The sequence below is a fragment of the Haliaeetus leucocephalus genome, unplaced genomic scaffold (genome assembly GCF_000737465.1).
Source record: "Haliaeetus leucocephalus isolate CR32 unplaced genomic scaffold, Haliaeetus_leucocephalus-4.0 Scaffold763, whole genome shotgun sequence".
In the NCBI taxonomy this organism is placed as follows: Eukaryota; Metazoa; Chordata; class Aves; order Accipitriformes; family Accipitridae; genus Haliaeetus; species Haliaeetus leucocephalus.
The window spans coordinates 3,368,419-3,387,774 of NW_010973199.1; the positions used below are offsets into that span (position 1 = coordinate 3,368,419).

At 40.1% G+C, this 19,356-nt stretch overlaps 1 protein-coding gene across 1 annotated transcript; it reads right to left on the bottom strand.

Annotated features, from left to right (window-relative positions):
- Positions 1-9,011: 9,011 nt before the first annotated feature.
- Positions 9,012-14,066, bottom strand: SPAM1 (sperm adhesion molecule 1 (PH-20 hyaluronidase, zona pellucida binding)). Its single transcript, XM_010581294.1, has 3 exons — positions 13,098-14,066; positions 11,509-11,598; positions 9,012-9,671 (listed from the first exon to the last, which is right to left on the bottom strand). The coding sequence occupies exons 1-3, from the start codon at positions 14,064-14,066 to the stop codon at positions 9,012-9,014; spliced, it is 1,719 nt and encodes a 572-aa protein (XP_010579596.1).
- Between the last annotated feature and the right edge of the window lie 5,290 nt (positions 14,067-19,356).

Consider the following 19,356-nt stretch of genomic DNA (forward strand, 5'->3'; position numbering starts at 1 on the left):
ACCACACGAAATGGCGGGCGGAGGGGCGTCCCGCGAGGCCGAAGGGGCTGAGGCGGTCTGCTGGAGCACCGCAAGCCCCGTGGAGCAGCAGGGTGGCGCCGGGCCCCTCGCTACAGGAAAGACATGGAGGTGCTGGAGCGTGTCCAGAGAAGGGCAACGAAGCTGGTGAAGGGTCTGGAGCACAAGTCCTGTGAGGAGCGGCTGAGGGAACTGGGGTTGTTCAGCCTGGAGAAGAGGAGGCTGAGAGGACACCTTGTCGCTCTCTACAACTACCTGAAGGGGGGCTGTAGCGAGGCAAATAACGGTTTCTTCTACCAAGTAACAAGTGATAGGACAAGAAGAAATGGCCTCAAGTTGCACTAGGGGAGGTTTAGGTTAGATATTAGGAAAAATTTCTTTACTGGGAGGGTTGTCAGACATTGGAACATGCTGCCCAGGGAAGTGGTTGAGTCACCATTCCTGGAGGCATTCACAAAGCGCGTAGACAGGGCACTTGGCCATGGTTTAGCAGGCATGGTTGATGGTCGGACTCGACGATCTTGCTTGAAGGTCTTTTCCCACCTAAATGATTCTGTGATTTTATGATGGACACGTGGGGCACCACCTGGATGGTGTGAGGTGAAGAGCCGGTCCCTGGCAGCAGTGTAGCAGGACGGGGCGGCCTGGTGTAGGTCTGCTGCCGTGGGCTGGCTATGCAGCACCCCGCACCCAACACAGGATGGCTGAGGGCCACATTTGCAGTGCTGGCTTATGAGACTTGGTGCACTTAAGTCTCCTGGACAGGATCAATTTTGTAGATCCTTCACCACTAGTGATGGCGGTTCTCACGCCCCTAGGACCTCCACTCTTCCCATGAAACGCTACTTGAATTGTTCATCGTGTAGGGACAGGCTTTCAGATCCAGGGCTTACCATGGTTTTATTTGGGTTCTTCTCTGACAGTTTTTGGCGAGTCTCCCTTAGCGTGCTTCATACCTCAACAAGAGATGTTTGTGACAATGGTTTTGTATAGTGGGCAACAACGGGACATGCCACTTCACCAGGAATCTTCTGCCTGCACTGGATAAGCAACATTTAGGGTAGTGTCTTGCCATGCAGCATTAGAGAAAGGCTTGTTTTCCCCGTAAATACAGAGCTAACACTTAACCTTGATCCATCTGTTAGTCTCTGAAGTTGTCTGAAGCTGAAATTATACATGATGCTCTAGAAGGTTACAATGCTGGTGGTATTGGTTGATGAAGGACTTTCATACAGGCACTTCAAAAATGTAGTATAGAGACTTCTAATATTGAAACATAGCAAATTCATCAAGACATTTTAAAATTTGTTTTTCAGGCTCTTTTTAGAGAGGTAATTCAGCATTTTAGAGAATGCAATTTGTGACAAACCTCACTGGTTACATCAGCCAGACCACAAAAACTGGAAGCTCTCGCGACTTTGCTGTCACGAGCTATTGGTTCTGGGCTAGCTGTAAAGGTAAAAAACTTTATGCTTTTTCATGCCCTGCTTGTAGATATAGTCAAAATGACTCAGTGTAATTCTAAGATTTTTTTACAGATACTCATTTATTTACTCTCATAAATTTAATTGAACATTCCCAGAAGGAAATTGGACACTGGAGCTGGCTGCTACCCAATGGTAGTGTTAGAGAATTATTTTTCATTGCTTCTCTTAATATAAAATCTGGAGGAAAGCAGGCAGATTTAACTTGCAAGTCCCAGACAAACAAAAAGAGGCTTTCCCCCCCCCCCCCCCCAGTAGCATAAGGTGCTGCCCTTCATAAAGGTAGTCCCTTTGTCCTAATGCTATTCCCTAGCATTGGTGTTTTGGGTTAGAGTCAGAATTTTGGATGCCACTCTTAAAACTGAGGCAGTGATGGTGTCTTCAGCAGTTTCAGAGCATGGTACACCTCTCAAAGTTTCTTCAAAACTGGTAACATGGTGAAAGAGAGGAACCTGATCAGATCCTGCATGGAGGGAGAGTGTAGCAGAACTCTGCTGGTTTACTTGCCTCTTAGCAGCTGGATGGCTATTCAATACATACCTACATCCTTGCCTCAGCCAGCAATCACAAAGTTACCAGGCAGTTACCATTTACATTAAAGGTAAGAGACATGGGTGGAAAAGTTGACCTTGAGGAAATGGGTTATTCTGGTTGGATGGGTAAAAGGACCAGGAAATAATTCACAGGCAAAACACTATTCTTTTATTTTTCTGCTATGTATCTTGTTATTTTTAAAAACTCATTTCAGCCAAAGCATTTATTGACTTTCGAGTGAATAGGTGAAATGTTTCTGACTGCCTTAAAACTGAAAAATACAAGAATTTCTCCCATCTCCACATAGCACCCAGCTGGTGATGTGTGGAATAAAGACAGTCCATTCGTGAGAGTGGTTTCTGGGAATAAAGTGGTTCTGATTGCTGCATGGGGGAAAACTCACATAAAATTGAGCAGTCTCTATTTTTGCAAGAATTTTTAAATTCTGCAGTAGTGCTTGAGGCTCATAGTGATGGAAGCATAAAGAAACAGTATGTTGCAGGTACAGTAACATATTCTGAAAAAATACACTTCAGTCATATCATCATAAAAGGCCAGCACAGGATGGGCAGATAAATTCTAAAACATTAATTCAGCTGTACACTAACTGAAGTCTTTTACAGTGTCTAGGGGATCAAAATATAATATATGAAAAAGTTTTGAAGGGTTTGTCCAACTTCAAATATCTGTTACATTGTTCTAAAATCTGTTACATCTTTTGCAAAACTATGATTATGAAAGGCAATTTGTTATTTTGCAGACAGTTTGGTAATAGAATATTGTTATGTAAAAATATTGCTACCTTGCTACAATTAGCAGCTCAGAGGATATTTGTTCTTGTAGCTAAAAGCCTGAGCTGGGGCACAGAAGGCCACAATTCATTATCCCATGTGACTGTAGACAAGCCACTTAATCTTTCTGGGAAACATTTAACCACTGATAAAGTATTTCACTTTTCTGTCTTGTCTACTGCGATTTACATGCTTCAGGACCAGTTTAGCAGTATTACATGGCCATGCAGCACCTAACATATTGAGTCTTCCAAGTGCTCTGTCTCTGAAGTGATAGTAATGTAGCTTACTCCATTGCAGAGACTTATTTGTGCTATAAAACTTTGTAACAATGGATCTTATGTTTCAGATGATGACGATGGTGATGCTATGAATACGTGGTCAGCAAAACTTGACCTGAATCAACACTGCATATCCAGATACTTCCACATTTGGGGAGAAACAAGATATTTGGAACCCACATTTCTAGTTTGGAGTACTACCAAAGAGATCAGATCATGTTATCTGTAGTTTAAGCATGGATTTTAGTGACAGCTGAAGATCTTAATGAGAAGAAGCCTTCAGCTGAATGAAATCTCCAGAGGAGAGCATGAGAAGAGGTGATGTCTCACTCCAGTATTTTTAGGTTTGTCCTGATATACCAGATGTTTGGGGAAAAAAAATGTGTAGAATAAGCCGTACATCTTTTCTGCTAATGAGGCACTGCATTAGTGAGAGACTAGTCGTCTTTTCTGTTTGTAGGCCAGAGTCTAGCAGCTGCTTTGCTGAAGAGAATAGAAAGACTGTATTGAACTTTTCAGTGAAAGCATTGTAACGAACCCGCCAGTGACTGGGTGTGTCGTCCCTGCCTTCTGCTGGCTGGCGCCTTGGAGACTCTTTAGTATGTATCTTAAATTTTTGTCACGCTTCAGTGAGGGAAGAGGTGAAAAAGGATTTCTGTAAGGATTGTTACACTGGCAGAGTGGGGCAGATTAAGGTTTTTAACTCAAGAACTCTGCGTTTTAGATACCTAAATTTGGTATATGCAGCACATATTGAAACAATGCATAGGATTTACAGACGGCCTAAGTCTATTATTAGTCCAGTGCCCTTAATTACTAGCTGTCCCAGCAGTAAGGTACTTCGTGCTTTGTTGTGACATTAACAATATAATTGTTATGGGACTGCAGGCTGCCCTTAGCCTCCTTTTAAATGGGTGGTTGTTAGGTCCCTGCCTCAGGAAATCATCACTTGGCACTGGCAAGCTATCATCTTGCCTCAACCTGCTAGTAGCCTGAGGGAGCAGTGTGCTTCAGAAGGAGACTGCCAACTTATGGTATATTTCTTCTGTAGGCTCTTGAAGTTCTGTTGAATAAATATATTTTCTGAGATGAAAACAAAGGCAGAGAAGGGTGACTGCGTATTGTCTGATGTCCACATATATATGCTGCTGAACACGACGCTCTGGAATTGTGAGCACAGAAACAAAATGTTGGCTGAATATATCAAGTAGTGATTCATATTAATTTTCGTACTGTCTGTTTGTGTCCAATTACTAATCAATATATACCTTATCAGTTATAAAAACTAAGGATTATACAAGCATACACTGAAAAGTCATGTAATTACTACTGGCCAAGGAGAACTGTAATCAATATACCATGATGGTGGTAACACATTAGTGAACATAATGAAATCCAAATTATTCCCTTAAGGATGCTAATCTTGATAGGTGCCCTTTACCTCCTTGCCCTTTACTTTCTCATATGCAGCAAGGGGACAATGCAGGAAGATTTTGCAGTCCTGAGTACTACTGACACTGAAGGGAAAAGTAGCTGTGAAAGGTTCAGAACACCTACACAAAAGAACTGTTCTCTAAAGACCCTGATCCTTGACTGGTATACACAAAAACTTAGGATTGATCTTGAATACTGCATGTGTGCATGACTATCATCATAAAGAAAAAATACCATGATGCTGGGTTAAATTTCAGTGGAGTCTTTCCAGAAAAAACAGACAGAAAGGTCAGGGATAGCCACGCATCAGGAAACATTTAGAAGTGTTAAGGGATGAATTTAGACCAATAAGCTTTTTGAATCTTTTTCCAGCCACCTATACAACTGTTTTGACTAGGACAGGAAAAAAACTGTCATGAAAGAACAAAAAAAAGAAATTTCTTTAAGAAAGATGAAGTCATTGTTAAATAAAGCAGTAATTTTTTTTCTGAACCCATGCAATAAACATTTGTTTGTATTGATGTTATTCTTTTGAATGAAACCCATGACTGTTGAAATCTCAGACCCTAATTTTGCAGGCTGTTTTGCTTTGGCAGAATGACTATCTGCCAGTGCAAAGGGGCTTGCACAAGCACACTGTGAAAAACCTTTCCAGTAAGTTTTAAGTGTGTATGCTTGAAGGATGGAATTTAGTTGCCTTCTTAAAAAGGTCATCAGTGCTCCATAACTGAAAATGTTTTGAAATTATGTAACTGTCTTTGCTGTCTTGTTTGTTTTGAAAAGTGACAGATAGGTACATGTACAAATCTACTCTGTGTCTGGGAGTTGTCTAGTGCATACTGCACAGGTCTGAAATCTTCCACACAATTCTTTGCTGGTATATACATACAACAGGGTGTCCCAGTGTGATGCAGGGATTCAAGCAAATTTTGCTGGACTCCCTGGGATGCTAGTCAGATCCTAGTCTGTCTATGAAGTGGTCTTATTGGCCTGTCTCTCAAAATCTCTCTCTGTGTTGTTGTTATTAATACAGAGAAGCAAGAAACTGTAAGGCAGGGACTAGACTATGATTTCACTTCTGTTTAGATTCTGTAAGTGCCAATAGGCATCTCTCTTAAAAGTGCCAATATCTTTGGGTGTCCCAGAATAAGCAACACAATAAACCAGATCCAGATTCTTCAGATAGAGAAGCAGAATTTAAATTAAAATTTCAACAAAATTTCTAGACATTGAACAAGGGCACTTGAGGTAGCTAAACAACTTTCATTTAGACCATTTCATCAAACCCATTTTAGCATTTCCCAGTCCCTAAGTATTGCCAGCCTGAATTCTGCCTAGAATGGAGAAGTACAAAATAATGAATGACGATGAAAGTGAAATGAATGTTCCTCCAGTATTTAACCTTCTGAAAAATACAAGAGCATAAGAAACTGAAACTATAATGCTACAAAGACAACTAATGATTACAGGAAATGCAGTGAATGGAAGGTGATTTTTTTTGGGGGGGGGGGGGGGGGCGGTCCGCTTCACAAGAATATAAGTTTGGCTTTGAACATAAGATAGTCACCAGCAATGCAAGGCATAGCACCCCTTTTTTCCTTCTTTTCTCCTTCTTTACTCCATAAAGACTAGCTGACTCCATGGTGACTCTTTAGCGTAGAATATAGGCAAGACAAATATAATACAGAGCAAAATAATATATTTGGAAAATACTGTAATTTTACACAGCACGTAGCTGGCCTGAATCTCACTATGGCAAGAAGTTGGTAGGATTTAAAACATGAATTGCAGATACATGTAGGTAACATAAACGCCCCAAATGAACTTTCAAAAGGTGGTTGGTAAAGCATTGTGCATAAGAGCACAACATAGCTAGCTATTTATGCATGCAGCTTAGGAAGACACACTTCTGTGCACAGTTTATTGCAATAGTCTGCTTTCCTCTCACCTTCCTTTTACTTTTCTGCTCCTCAAGAAAAAAAGAGATGGGATCAGATGGATAGGTCTAATCTAACGTATCAGTTACTGTGTTCCTTTATCTTTACAGTGAGCCTTGGGGAAAGGTTGTTGGTATTAAATGCCAGGTAGATAAAAACTGTTGAATGGGAAGAGACTGGTCTGTCCGCATTCCCCACTGCTTCACTCTTTCCCTTCTGCATTTCACTTGTGTCTGCATCCACTGGGAGGTCCTGGGTGCTCTGTCTCAAGTCTTCTGTGATTTTAACTTCTCATTCCTCCTTTTCTGGTGATTTCATGCTTTCCCCATCACAAATGCTCTGCTTGCTATTACTTGGCTGATAGTAAAAAATATTTATGGCAAGACTTGTACATTTTGTGAACCTGCGAGCTCTCTTATCACAAAGTGTTACAGATCCAGCGTCTTTCAGTGCATTAGACACAAACAAGCCTAACCTCAGGAAACTGTGCCAAACATTTAACAAAGCAGTGCAGCCTTTGAACTAGAACTCTGTGTGCCAACGTAAAATTTTAGCCATGTTAAAGCACTCTGTTGAAAAAATAAAACTTATGTAAGTCATACAACATATGCTAAGGCATTACCAGTGATGTTTCCAGTTTTTAGAAACACGCTTTGATAGTTACCACAAGTGCACTGTGAAAGGGAAGGACCTTAGATACAGGAATTTTGATACCATGGCTTTTGTTTACCCAAGATCAAATAACTCATATCAAAGCTGTAGTGAAAAAAACATGTTTTTACAGAGGTGATCAAAACCAGCTGGCTTCTTTTGTGCCAGATAGTCTGCTACATAGATATTTTTTATTCATGATTCTACTTGGAACATTAATGGCAGAAATAGCTTTGACTTGTGGACTCAACACCGTAGCTGTGGTGAGAAGATCGTCACTTCCTCCTGACAACTTGTTGGCCAAAAGCCACAAAACATTATTTCTCCATGTTAAGTCTAAAGGCTTCATCTATTTTTCTGCACATCTGTTATGACTAACAACCTGAAAATTCAAAGGCAATAGATACAATACATGTTTTCTGCTAGATTAAGGCATTGAACTTTCTGTAAATCAAGGGCTACTATATTGAAATCCCAGGTATTTCCATTAGTGAGGCAGGTTGTATCTGTGGGAGGTGGTGATTTATTTATGCAGATCATGCGTAGCTCTAGGGAGACTTTTTGATGTACCCATGCCAGCAGCCACTCTTCACCCATCAGAAGTCCAGCCATCTATTAAGCATCTGACATAATAATTTGAAAAGGTTATTTTATCAAATAAACTGCAGTTAATTGCTTCTAAATGCTTAAAGTTACTATACGTAAATCATAACTAGACTCCTGATATCATACTGGGAGTAGTTTTCTTCTGAGGTGTCTCTGCTACTTTCACACTGCTTTTGGCAATGGAATAATATTAAGCAAATAGTAGTACAGTTCTGTCAGCAGACTAGATCAAAAAGGTGGTCTTCACATTGGGGATCATGGGCACTGGAAGTGAAGGGAGTCCCAGGTCCCCAGTGTCACTTACCTTGCAGCCTCCACTGCTGGGTTTTCCTAACGACAAACTGGTTTCCACCAAAGAGAGTGCTCAGGAAATAGTCAGGCATTGAGAAAGTTCCACGCTCACAGGCTTTTGTCCAAATGGCATGGACAGCCCTATCCAGCTGCTAGGGCTGGCTGGACGGGGAAACTAGGACTGGTGACCAATGCCAGCAGGGAGTGCAGAGGCAGATCAGATGAGTTGTGAGTATTGGCCAGACAAAACAACTGAAAGCCAAGGGAGGGGACATATGAAATCAGGGGGAGGGCTTGGGAGAAGAAGAGAAGAAAAAAAGAAAGATAAACCACTACAGCTCAAATTTTAAATAATGAAGCTGTAATATTTGAAGTCAACATTTACATCAAAGTTAGAACCTTTTGAATAGTTATCAATATATTTATTTAAAAGAAAAACCACAGTGTCCCTGTAGATATTGTGAAACGTGGAGAAACATTACATTAATCAGGTATATTTTATGCTGCAAAGTCCCATAGATCTAAAGTTAAGCCAAATATTTTTAAGATCTAATTTTCATATGGAATGAAATTCATTCCCGCATAGAGCATCAAACCTGTTGACTGCTGAGACTCGATGAAATCCAAGTTGAGATGTATTTAACTGGCTTAACTTGCAGTATACAAAACAGCATTATCAACAATTTTTTTTTTCAAATATAACTGTTAAAAATATAAACTGTAAAAAAATGTTCCTTATTCTGCATTATCCTTTCACATGGTATAATCAGTATATACAGACCAGTGTATCTTTGGCACAAATAGCAGTTTATAGAACTAAACTGAGGAATTACATTCAAGCTGAAGTGTCACCTATGGAATAGAAAAGGTTACCTGATACAGATAAGATCATATGCCTTTCAGGAATGATTTTTCTTTGTAAATAAAACCTTTAGAATTTCAAACGCAGCCAGGGAAGAGAGTATTCTCACTTTAGTGGGTCATTTACGTTAAAGTCCTCAAAATTAGAATTAAACAAAACAGATTAAACATCTTCATCTTACAGGATGAAGAACTACTGAAAGTACGAGTATCATTTGCTTCTAAATCATACCTAGTGGCAGCTGTGACAGTGTTATATTCTGCAGTTGTTGTATTGAGTGTGTTATTTCCAAAGGTAGATTGGAAATCTTCTATTTCAGGATGTGTAGATAATGTCACCTTACTCTGAGAGGTAAATGAAAATACAGTTCTGTTAGACAGGATCTTTTCTTCAGAGGCTTCTGTATTAGAAAGTGAATTTGAGGATATCTGAATGCAAATATCTTCTGAAATGCAAGCATGGAGGTAATGGATGTCATTTATATCAGCTCTAGGTTCACAGCTGTGCCCTGCATAACAGTGGCAATCAAAATTCTCTGTGAACGTTTGCAGATCCTGAAATGCTGGTTGCCCTTGTAGAGTGTATTTTCCATCCTTTGTCATTTGAATGACAATATTCTCAGGGTTCAAGTGAAGATAGTCACTGGAATTCCATTTTTTCCGTGCGCAAGCACCAGAGTCTTGGCATAACACTTGGCTACAGATTCTGGCTGCCATTGTGACATTGATGAGGTATGGGGTCAAAGTCCTCCTAAGGTAGTTGTCCAGAGTTCTACAGGTGTTCTGCAAAAAGAACATCATATCTGCATAGTTTAGTACGGAAACCATTAAAATGCTGTTGTTCTAATAACAGTACTGTAGTGGATATCTATGAGTGTTTCTCCTGAGGTTTTGATAACAGTTATATAACTGGTTGTTGGAAGCAGATTTATCTGAGAAGTTGCTATATAGTTCAAGGATCACAGTAAATTTATGTTGGGTAGTTGCTGGAGATGTTACGAAAAGCACTTATATCTGAAAGCAGACAACTTTAAGCTTTCATGTTATCTGTATATTTCATGTAGCATTTTGAATCAGATGCATTTAAAGAAGTTACATGAAGGATCTAAGTTCCTTTTTATGTCTTGAATGCTTTGAAGGGATCTTTAAAAAAAACCTCACTTCTTCAGCCTGAACAAATAATTTTTGTATCAAATCATCTCTGTGAGACTCTTCAATTTTCCCCTGACCTGAATAGCTAGGCTGCAGAAGTAGGGAGCTTTCACAGCATTTTTGAATGGAAAGCATTTTGGGAGGATGGTCAAACTGAAAGTATGCTAAGAGAATTGATCATTCTAATTGATCATGAAGTTGGCATATATTCTGTGTATGTTTGGTGCAGTTTAATAACCAGAGGCTTTTGGAACTCTTTCTTTCTGATACTGTGTCTCCTTAGGGCATTTGCCTAATACCACATATAGATACAGCTAATATTTACCCCCATGGAGATAACTTCAGTGAATCTGAGGTGTATGTAGGTTTTGTTCTTCTTTTAGGTATATCTAAAAACCCTGCCTAGAAATTTTGCTTGATGCAATTCTTGCAGAATTGAGGCTCACAGTAATATTTCATTGCTGAAAGGCTACTGACTGTGATAGCTGTAAAAAAAAAAAAAAGGTGCAATTAGTGCACAAATACATAGTCTGACTGGGCTGTGGAAAGTTCTATTTGCTCACACAAATCTCAAAATTCAAGCAATAAGTTGTTGCTCATCTATGTTCTGGTATTGAGGTAATGGGCAAAAAAGCATCAGGTGTGACTGATATCCATTCTCAAAGGCAGGCACATACAAAAAAGTCCAAGTGGGATGCTTTTGGGAATTTGACCTTTACAGAGCTGTGGAGGTTTATTTGGCCATGCTTTCTGTGACAGAAGGCTCAGCAGTGCTGAAGAGTTTCAGTTCTTTGCTCTTAGAAGACTTAAGTCTTCCCATACAGTAGTTTGTTGTACCTAGCTTGCCTGTGCATGAATGAGCTAGTTCAAAAGATTTATTTGAACATCCTCATAACAGTGTTTCTCAAACTATGTATTTGACCTTCCTAAAACAAACTGGATTTTTTTACCTCTTCTGACTCAGATCTTTCTTACAATGAAATTAATCGAAGTACTACTTAGAACACACAGAACAGGCTACAGCTGAAATTTCACAGACTGACTCCTCCTAGTGCTTTAAATATTATTGCTAAGTGCACCACTTTAAAAAGCAGAAGGGTCTTTTAAAAATTATTCTGGGCATGCATAAGTAATTTTTTCTGTACCTCATGACTGGAATGGAATAAAGACGCAGGAATTCTTTCCCCAAAATAACTAAACAAGTGCTAACCTGCCTACAGTTATCATGGTAGCTTGTCCAGTTACTCAGAGCCAACACTGATACTTTGAAAGATCGAATTCATTCTCTGTAGTCAATGACAATCTTCATAAGCCTCAAAAATGCTTGTGTTTTGACTAGAGAAGACTGCTGGCAATATGGAGTCATAATTTTAAAAGTAGAAGATATGATGTAAGTAATCATAATGCTTTATATCCTCTTCACTTTATTGCTCTTTAAAAATATCATATAATAATAAATCTGGCATACCTTATTTTGTGTTAAATTCATATCACCCCAGATCACAATTCCAGAAGCACCCAGTGCAGCAGATTCTCCAATGGTATTTACCAGGTCATCCTGAGGGGAAATGTGCAAAGAATCATACTAATGTAAGTAAGCTATAACATAAGGGCAAAAGGTATAGTGCATATAGTTAAATTATATATCCAAAATAACTACTTTGAAGACAGCAAGCAATTATACACAATGCAAACATTCTGCTCTCACACTATTTTCTTCTGGGGTTGGGTTGCGCAGGTGATGCCAGAAAAAGTTGCCAACTATATCCAATTGATATATGTCATCTGGTTAGAAAAACAAGGCTGTAAAACTGAGCCAGTGGTTAGGCATATGACATACACTCCTCCAACCATTTTAAGTTTTCTTTTGCTGCATTGCCTCCTGGCTGCTCAGAGTTGGTTGTAACTGGTTTCAGTAATGCTGCCTGAAGCAGAAGCTGGAAAGCACAGCTTTTTTTTTCTTTTTTATTTTTTAACTTAAGTTCAGTTACCAGAAAGTGCTAAAGCAGAAAAGTAGGAAGAGAAAGAGTTTTCACCAACAGGAATCTCTTTTCTTCAGAGAATGGCTCTGGCCTTTTACAGAGATTGATTTGGGAAATTTGTTTTTGTTCAGTTCTCCTTTTAGGGTCAGCTATTAGCCCAGCCCTAACAAAATCTTAAAGCCCATCTGGGATCGGAGAGGAGGACTACAGGTAGAAAAAGAACAAGGGAAAAACAACTTACTGCCGGGCAGAACACATGAAAAGGAAGAATGTCAGCATTACAGGGTTTAAATTATTAACTAGGAACCCAGCAGGGACCCTGATAGCACCCCTTGATCCCTGAAGGTATTCATGGAGCTGGGAGCAATGCCTGGTGATGCTCTATCCAGAATGTGAGAGGACACCAGACACAATGCAGTCACCAGGACCACAACCTCTAACTTCCCCTTCCTCATGGCCAGGATGACCAGGAGGAGATTCCCCAGATTGGTGGTATATCTCATAGGGTGGGTGATTATAAAAATGTGAAGGGAAAAGTGTAGCCGGAACTGGAATAAGATGATCAGACCTTAATCAGAGCCCAACCTTGACTAACCCATGAGATACTGAAATACCATTTAGAAAGCTACTAGAGTACAACTAAGGACGTAATTTTCTCACTAGCTTTTAAACCCTTTTTTAAGGAGAAGAAAGACTTCCTTTTATTGTTTTTTCTTATAATCTAAAAAGCAGACATTAGGCCAGCCCAGTTTTACCAATTCTCTTTGGAAGATGTTACTTAGATTTCTTTTCTCTGACTTAATGTACTAAATACGCTTTCTAGCTTTGTAATATTTTGCTACATGTGAAGACTACTCAGAGAATAAAACACTATTTGATAAATATCATGAGGAAGGTTTGAAAAACAGACCTCAGTGTTCCATTTGATCAAATTTCTTTGATGGATTAATTTAATTTTTTATACAAAATCTACACACTTTTTTTCTGATACAAGTTAGCATATTTGCTAGATAGGTGTCACCTGGTAATTTCTTTCCACTTAAATTTGAAATATTTAAGGTCTAGCTCCACTCACCTGGGAGAGATATTCCTCATACACATCTGTGAATACTGGACGTGTATATACAAAAACTGGAAGGGGATGAGTAGAATTAGAGACATATGAAATTCTAATGGCTTCTTGAACTCTGTTGCGAACAAAGAGCTGGGCATTTCTGGAAGATCTTAAGGCTGTCTCTAGATAGACAGATGGATAAAGTGCTGTGCTTTTCTCCCACAACCAATTAAGCTCATTATTTCTTTCTATTTCAATATCTAAACAGGTTCCTGTATAATTATGTGGGTTTTGTTTGTAATCATAGTTATAACAGTCTGGATAAAGGTAATATCCCCACAGACGATTTGGCTTCATTTCTATGCCCAGCTTTAAAGATTCCAACATAATTGATTTTGCTGCAGCTTCAAATTCCATTTTAGCTATAGTTCTGGCTTCGGCTTCTGACAGACTGAGGTCTCTCTGCTGAACAAGTTCAATGGATTCCTGTCTGTAAATGTCTTTTGATCCCCAGTTCCTTATCCACACAGGTCTCCAGTTTTCCCAGTCAATGACAGCCAATCCAAACTGTTCATCTGAAGGAATATAGAACTGGATGTCCTCTTTGGCTTTTTTTAAATGATTCTCCAGCAGTGAGAGTTGAGGGAGTCCTCCATTGAACGCCTCTCCTGTGACTTCATTTTTGTAAGGATAGTAGCCAAGCCTGTCTGGATAGAAAAGAGTGATGTTTTGCCCAATGGATGTCTTCAGTGTGCTTCCAATGAGAGAAAAAAATGTCATGTCCAGCTGCACTCCAGTCCTTTCAGTACAAAGTTCTGTAGGAGCATTCCAGATAGAAAGGAAAGGTGAATTAGAAACAAGTGGACGAGCTCTTATGTTCAGAGATGAGCAGCAAGAAACTAGAAGAGTGGCAAACACCATACCAGATGCTATAGGATACGTACAGGTAACACAGATGCCAAAATTTTGTATTTGTCTTAGTGTTTCCATTGTAGCATGTGCAGTGACATTAGGTGCTTCTGATCAGACAAAAATTAAATGCTCTCTGGGTGTTCAGAAGGTCAGCAGTGTGTCAAAAGCTTTACCATACAATATATTTCTTCAGATTAATATCTATTAAGCAATACTCCTTAAATGTAAAATAGTGGTGTTCTTTATATGAGGTGCTCTGTCATTTCAGGCTGCAGGAAACCTTTCAACAACTTCTGAGACCTAATGCAGAAAAAGAGACAAATGTAGATAAAGTAAGGGATGATAAATACTTCATTTCTAACCATGAAACAAACACCATTTGTGATTTTGAATATATTGTAATCTTTGAATAAAATTCCCCTTTGAAGGAAAAGCACAGTGTACAATCACAGAGAAAATAAACTGTGTATATATATAAAATTGTATATATATATATATAAAAAGTAGATATAAAACTGACAGTGGAATGGTATCCAGTGAGTCATCAATCAGAATGAGTATGCTCGGTAGTAGTCCTGATTGTGCCAGTGACTGATGTCTGTAAACATGAGCGGTCTCACAATGTCTTCTCTTAATCAACATTAATCTATATGTAATATTTCTCACCTATCTCAAAATGAAGTTCTAGGTCTTAATTCATTAATTTTACAGAGCACTTAAGGGAAGATACAAGATTACACAAAATTGGAACCTGGACTGTTGTACACACGCAAGAAAACAATCCATGTACATCATTTAACTCACTGAGGTATCTGAAATATTATAGGCACTCTATCTTCTGTCCAGAGCTCTTTTAAACAGGGTCAAAAGCCAGTGTCATCTTGGTATATGGCCACCGGTATGTTGCTTGAGGCCGTTTGAGATCTACAGATTAAATGGCCCCAAATCCAAATCTGCCCAAGGGTGTAATTCATTAAGAAAGCTGAGGTTGTCCATACACCCACAGTGAGAAGTCACACTTAAGTTTTATTCAAGAACATAATGGTAGTGTGGTAGTCATGGTGTGGTCATCAACTTTTACATAGCAGCCCAGTAGCTAAATCATTCCTCTGTGCAGTAACTCATCTGAATCCACTTTCCTCCTAATTTTGAAATGGTTCAAACCTGGATCGGTCACTTTCCCTAGAGGCCTTATGATAACGGCACAGAGTATCTAAGGGGTATATAAGAGTGTGCACGAAAATAGAGTCACCATGAAGTGGGCCACAGGGTGGCTGGCAATGTAAAATTTCTGAGGACAGATTAATAAAAACAAAATTTTGGTTTGCATTTACTGAATTCAGCTAGGAGTGGGAACTGCAAATCTTCAGTCCCTACATCTTGAATTATCTCTCTCCCTCTGTTCATGTTTTCTGTAACAACTCACTGTAAAATTTATAAACTGTATGGGCACTGTCATGGTTTAACCCCAGCCAACAACTAAGCACCATGCAGCTGCTCACTCACTCCCCCCCTAGTGGGATGGGGGAGAGAATCGGAAGGAAAAAGGTAAAACTTGTGGGTTGAGGTAAGAACAGTTTAATAGAACAGAAAGGAAGAAACTAATAATTATATTAATAACAATAATAAAATGACAATACTAATAAAATAATTGGAATATACAAAACAAGTGATGCACAATGCAATTGCTCACCACTCCCCAACCGATGCCCAGTTAGTTCCTGAGCAGCAATCCCCTCTGGCCAATTCCCCCCAGTTTATATGCTGGGCATGACATCACATGGTATGGAATACCCCATTGGACAGTTTGGGTCAGCTGTCCTGGCTGTGTCGCCTCCCAACTTCTTGTGCCCCTCCAGCCTTCTTGCTGGCTGGGCATGAAAAGCTGAAAAATCCTTGACTTCGTATAAACACTGCTTAGCAACAACTGAAAACATCACTGTTTTATCAACATTCTTATGCTGAATCCAAGACATAACACTATACCAGCTACTAGAAAGAAAATTAAGTCTATCCCAGCCAAAACCAGGACAGCACAGAATCGTAGATCTCTCTTCCCCCCACAGTGCATACAGACAACAGGTTGCAGTTATTACCCATTTGCATTTTTTTCGTCATCCCTCTGGCTGCATGATTATATTTTTAATTTGTTTCAATAAAATGGCAAGACGCATCTATCCATCAAATTGTTGCATACCCAGAAAAGTTTGACAGTATAATGAAAAGTCAATGGAGACTTGAACCTTCCTCAAGCCAGATTCACAGCAGAGATTGTTGTAGTAGTAGCACAATGAAATTCGCTGTGTGTGTTCACGGAGTTTGGCCACATCTGAATCTACTGAAAACTCCAGATTTGCTTTGATTGTGGGAGAAACCACATGTGAAAGGAAGTATCTGGAGGGGAGGGGAGGCAGAGTAGTGTGACTGAAATCTATAGACCTTTGGGGGATCAAAACAATGAAGGAACCTATGTGAACAAGTGGACTAGATCCTGCCCCTAGTCACACACATCACACTCTCTAGAGATGATTCTGGGATTCTTCTTCATTTGAGGGTAATTTGCCTCTACTGAGGGCTAGGAGGAAATGAAGACAAATGGAAAAGTTGTACTGAAGGAGGAGGTCTCTAGGAGTTGAGTTTCCCAGGGGAGGGGTTTTGTATTACAGGGATCTTCAAGAAATGCCAGAACTCAGACACTTAAGTTCCCAGATTAGCAAGTCTGTTTTGCAGACCCCACTTTGCTTCTTCCTCATCCATCATTTCTGATGTCAACAGGCAGTAGAGATATTTTCCCTTTTATTCTTTTTCTTCCTGGGCACGCTGGGGAGGGAACAACAGCCCGTTCAATTTTCTTGGCTTAGAGGTGCCAGCACAGGTGAATGAAACCAGCTACTCAAAGACACAAGGATGCACAGCTGAAAGACTGGCAAACAAGCACCAGGGATAGCAGCAGGGATTCTTGAAAGAGGGTTTGGCAGCAAAGGAGGAATTTTTTATTTTTTTTTTCCAGAACAGAAGCTTATAGTCTTGGACTAGGAAGTGCAAGTAGAAGGAGCAGAAAGTACACCTGTGCAGTATCAGACATCCCTTCAGAACTCATCTGCAGGTATAGGAAAGACAGGTGAGGAAGGGAAGTAAAATGTAGCATAGGTGGTGAGGTCCAATGTACAGCAGAGCTAGAACTGCAACAGCTTTGTCCCACCAGCCATGACAGCACCACTGTCTTCTCAGTCGCACTGCCCCTAAGTCGCTAGAGCCCAATTTCTGACCGTAAGTCAAGGAACTTCAAGCATGTTCTACATTCTCTACCACAAATGTCATCAGCACCTCTCTTCCAAAGACCGGCACAAACTTTCAGCTAGGATTTTGGTCCTGACATTCTCTTTCCCTCAACATAATACAAATGGCTTTTGCACCACACTGTGTCCACAGTGCCATGCACATATCTGCAAAGAGTTCTCCATGTCCTTTCACAAATAGCTGAGCTCTGCTCAAATGTAGTTCTGCACTTTTTTGTTTAGTTTAGCTTTTTTTTTTTGTCCTTTACAGGAAAGCTTTTCATTGGTTCTTCAATGGACGAGTTTTCATCAACATTTTGGACGAAATGGAAACCAATGGTGTGAAAGCTAAACTACCAGTCAGAAAGGCCAAGAGCTGTAAAGGAAAAGTGAAACCACAGACACCCAAGACCATAGGATCAAGAGGTATGTGTGATGACTGCTTATTGCTTTCATATTAATTAAAAAAAAAAAAGTTGGATCCTCTTTCATGATCAAGCTCATTGGTTCTCTTGGGACGATGAACAAGCAGCAGTGGACAGGAGTTCTCACAGTTCTGTTTTGGATTCACTCACCTAGTCTTCAATGGTCCATTTCATTATTATCTTACAAAAAGCCTTATCAATCACAGGAGGCAAACAAGTTCTTGGTATAGAAGCAGTGGATGGACTGAAGTCTAAACACCTATACAGATATTTCATCATTCCACAGCTGCTGATGTGGTAACTAAAGAAACCCTGCCAAGAAGCATTTTCATAAGCTAGACTTAGATCATAGATCTGATCACCAGGAAAGAAGGTATGGCTCTGTTCATTCAAATTGCTTCACAAGCAATACCTCATCTGTATGGCATCTGCTTGATGAGTCTTGTAGAAAACAGGGCTTCATGTACTTCCCCCAACTGCCCAGAGATGACAGCGGGAAAAAGCCATCTCTCTTCTGAGCTAAACAATCTCAGCTCGCTCAGCCTCTCCTCACATGACAAATGCTATAATACCTTATTCATCTTGTAGCAATTTGCTGGACTTGCTCCAGTATGTCTATTTCTTTCTTGTACTGGGGAGCCCAGGGGTGGACACAGCACTCCATATGTGGCATCACCAGTGCCAAATAGAGGAAAATAAACACATTCCTTCATGTGTTCGTGATGCCACCTAGGAGGCTGTCGGTCTTTGTTGCTGCAAAGACACATTGCTCACTGTAGTCAACTTGGTGTCCACCACGACCTCCTGGAGCCTCTTCCACAACTGCTTTCCAGCCAGCCAGCTCACAAACCTGTACTGGTACATGGGGTTATTCCTCTCCAGGTGCAGGACTTTGCATTTGCTTTTGTTGAATTTCATGAGTTTCCTGTCAGTCTGTTTCTCCAGCCTGTGGAGGTCCCTCCAAATGGCAGCATGATCCTCTGGCACATCAGCCACTCCTCCCAAATTTGCATTGCTTGCACACTTGCCAAGGGAGCACTCTGTCCTATTGTTCAGATAATTAATCAAGATGTTAAATAGTATTGGACCCAGTATGAACCCTTAGCGTACATTACTAGAAACAGGCTTCCAGCAGGACTTTGATGGGCCTCCAGCTGGACTTCCTGGCACTGATCACAACCCTCTGAGCCTGGCAGTTCAGCCAGTTTTCAGTTTCACTGTCCATTTATCTAGGTTGTACTTAATCAGTGAGAAGGTTACAGGAGACAGTGTTGAAAGCCTTGCTAAAAATCAAGATCAACAATGTCCACTGCTCTCCCCTTGTCCACCAAGCCAGTCATCACTTTGTAGAAGGCTGTCAGGTTAGGCAGGCATGATTTCCTCTTTGTTAATCCATCCTGACTAATTCAAATCACATTCTTGTCTTTAATGTTTGGAAATGTTTTCCAGAATTATTTGCTCTGTCAATGTCCCAAGGATTGAGGTGAGGCTAGGCTGACCAGCCTATAGTTCTTTGGATCTCTTTTTAAGATAGGAGTGACATTTGCTTTCTTCCAGTCCTCAAAACTCTCCCCCAATCACAATGACATTTCAGAGATTATCAAGGGTGGCCTTACAATGACATCAGCCAGCTTCTTCAGCACATACAGTTACTTGTGGGCACAT

Excerpts from the sequence above, each read along its gene's own strand:
- SPAM1 (XM_010581294.1), bottom strand. The coding sequence starts at position 14,066 with ATGGAAACACTAAGACAAATACAAAATTTTGGCATCTGTGTTACCTGT. Across the intron at positions 11,599-13,097 it reads ATGAGGAATATCTCTCCCAG|GATGACCTGGTAAATACCAT; the intron begins GTGAGTGGAGCT and ends ATTTCCCCTCAG. Across the intron at positions 9,672-11,508 it reads TGAATTTAACACAAAATAAG|AACACCTGTAGAACTCTGGA; the intron begins GTATGCCAGATT and ends TTCTTTTTGCAG.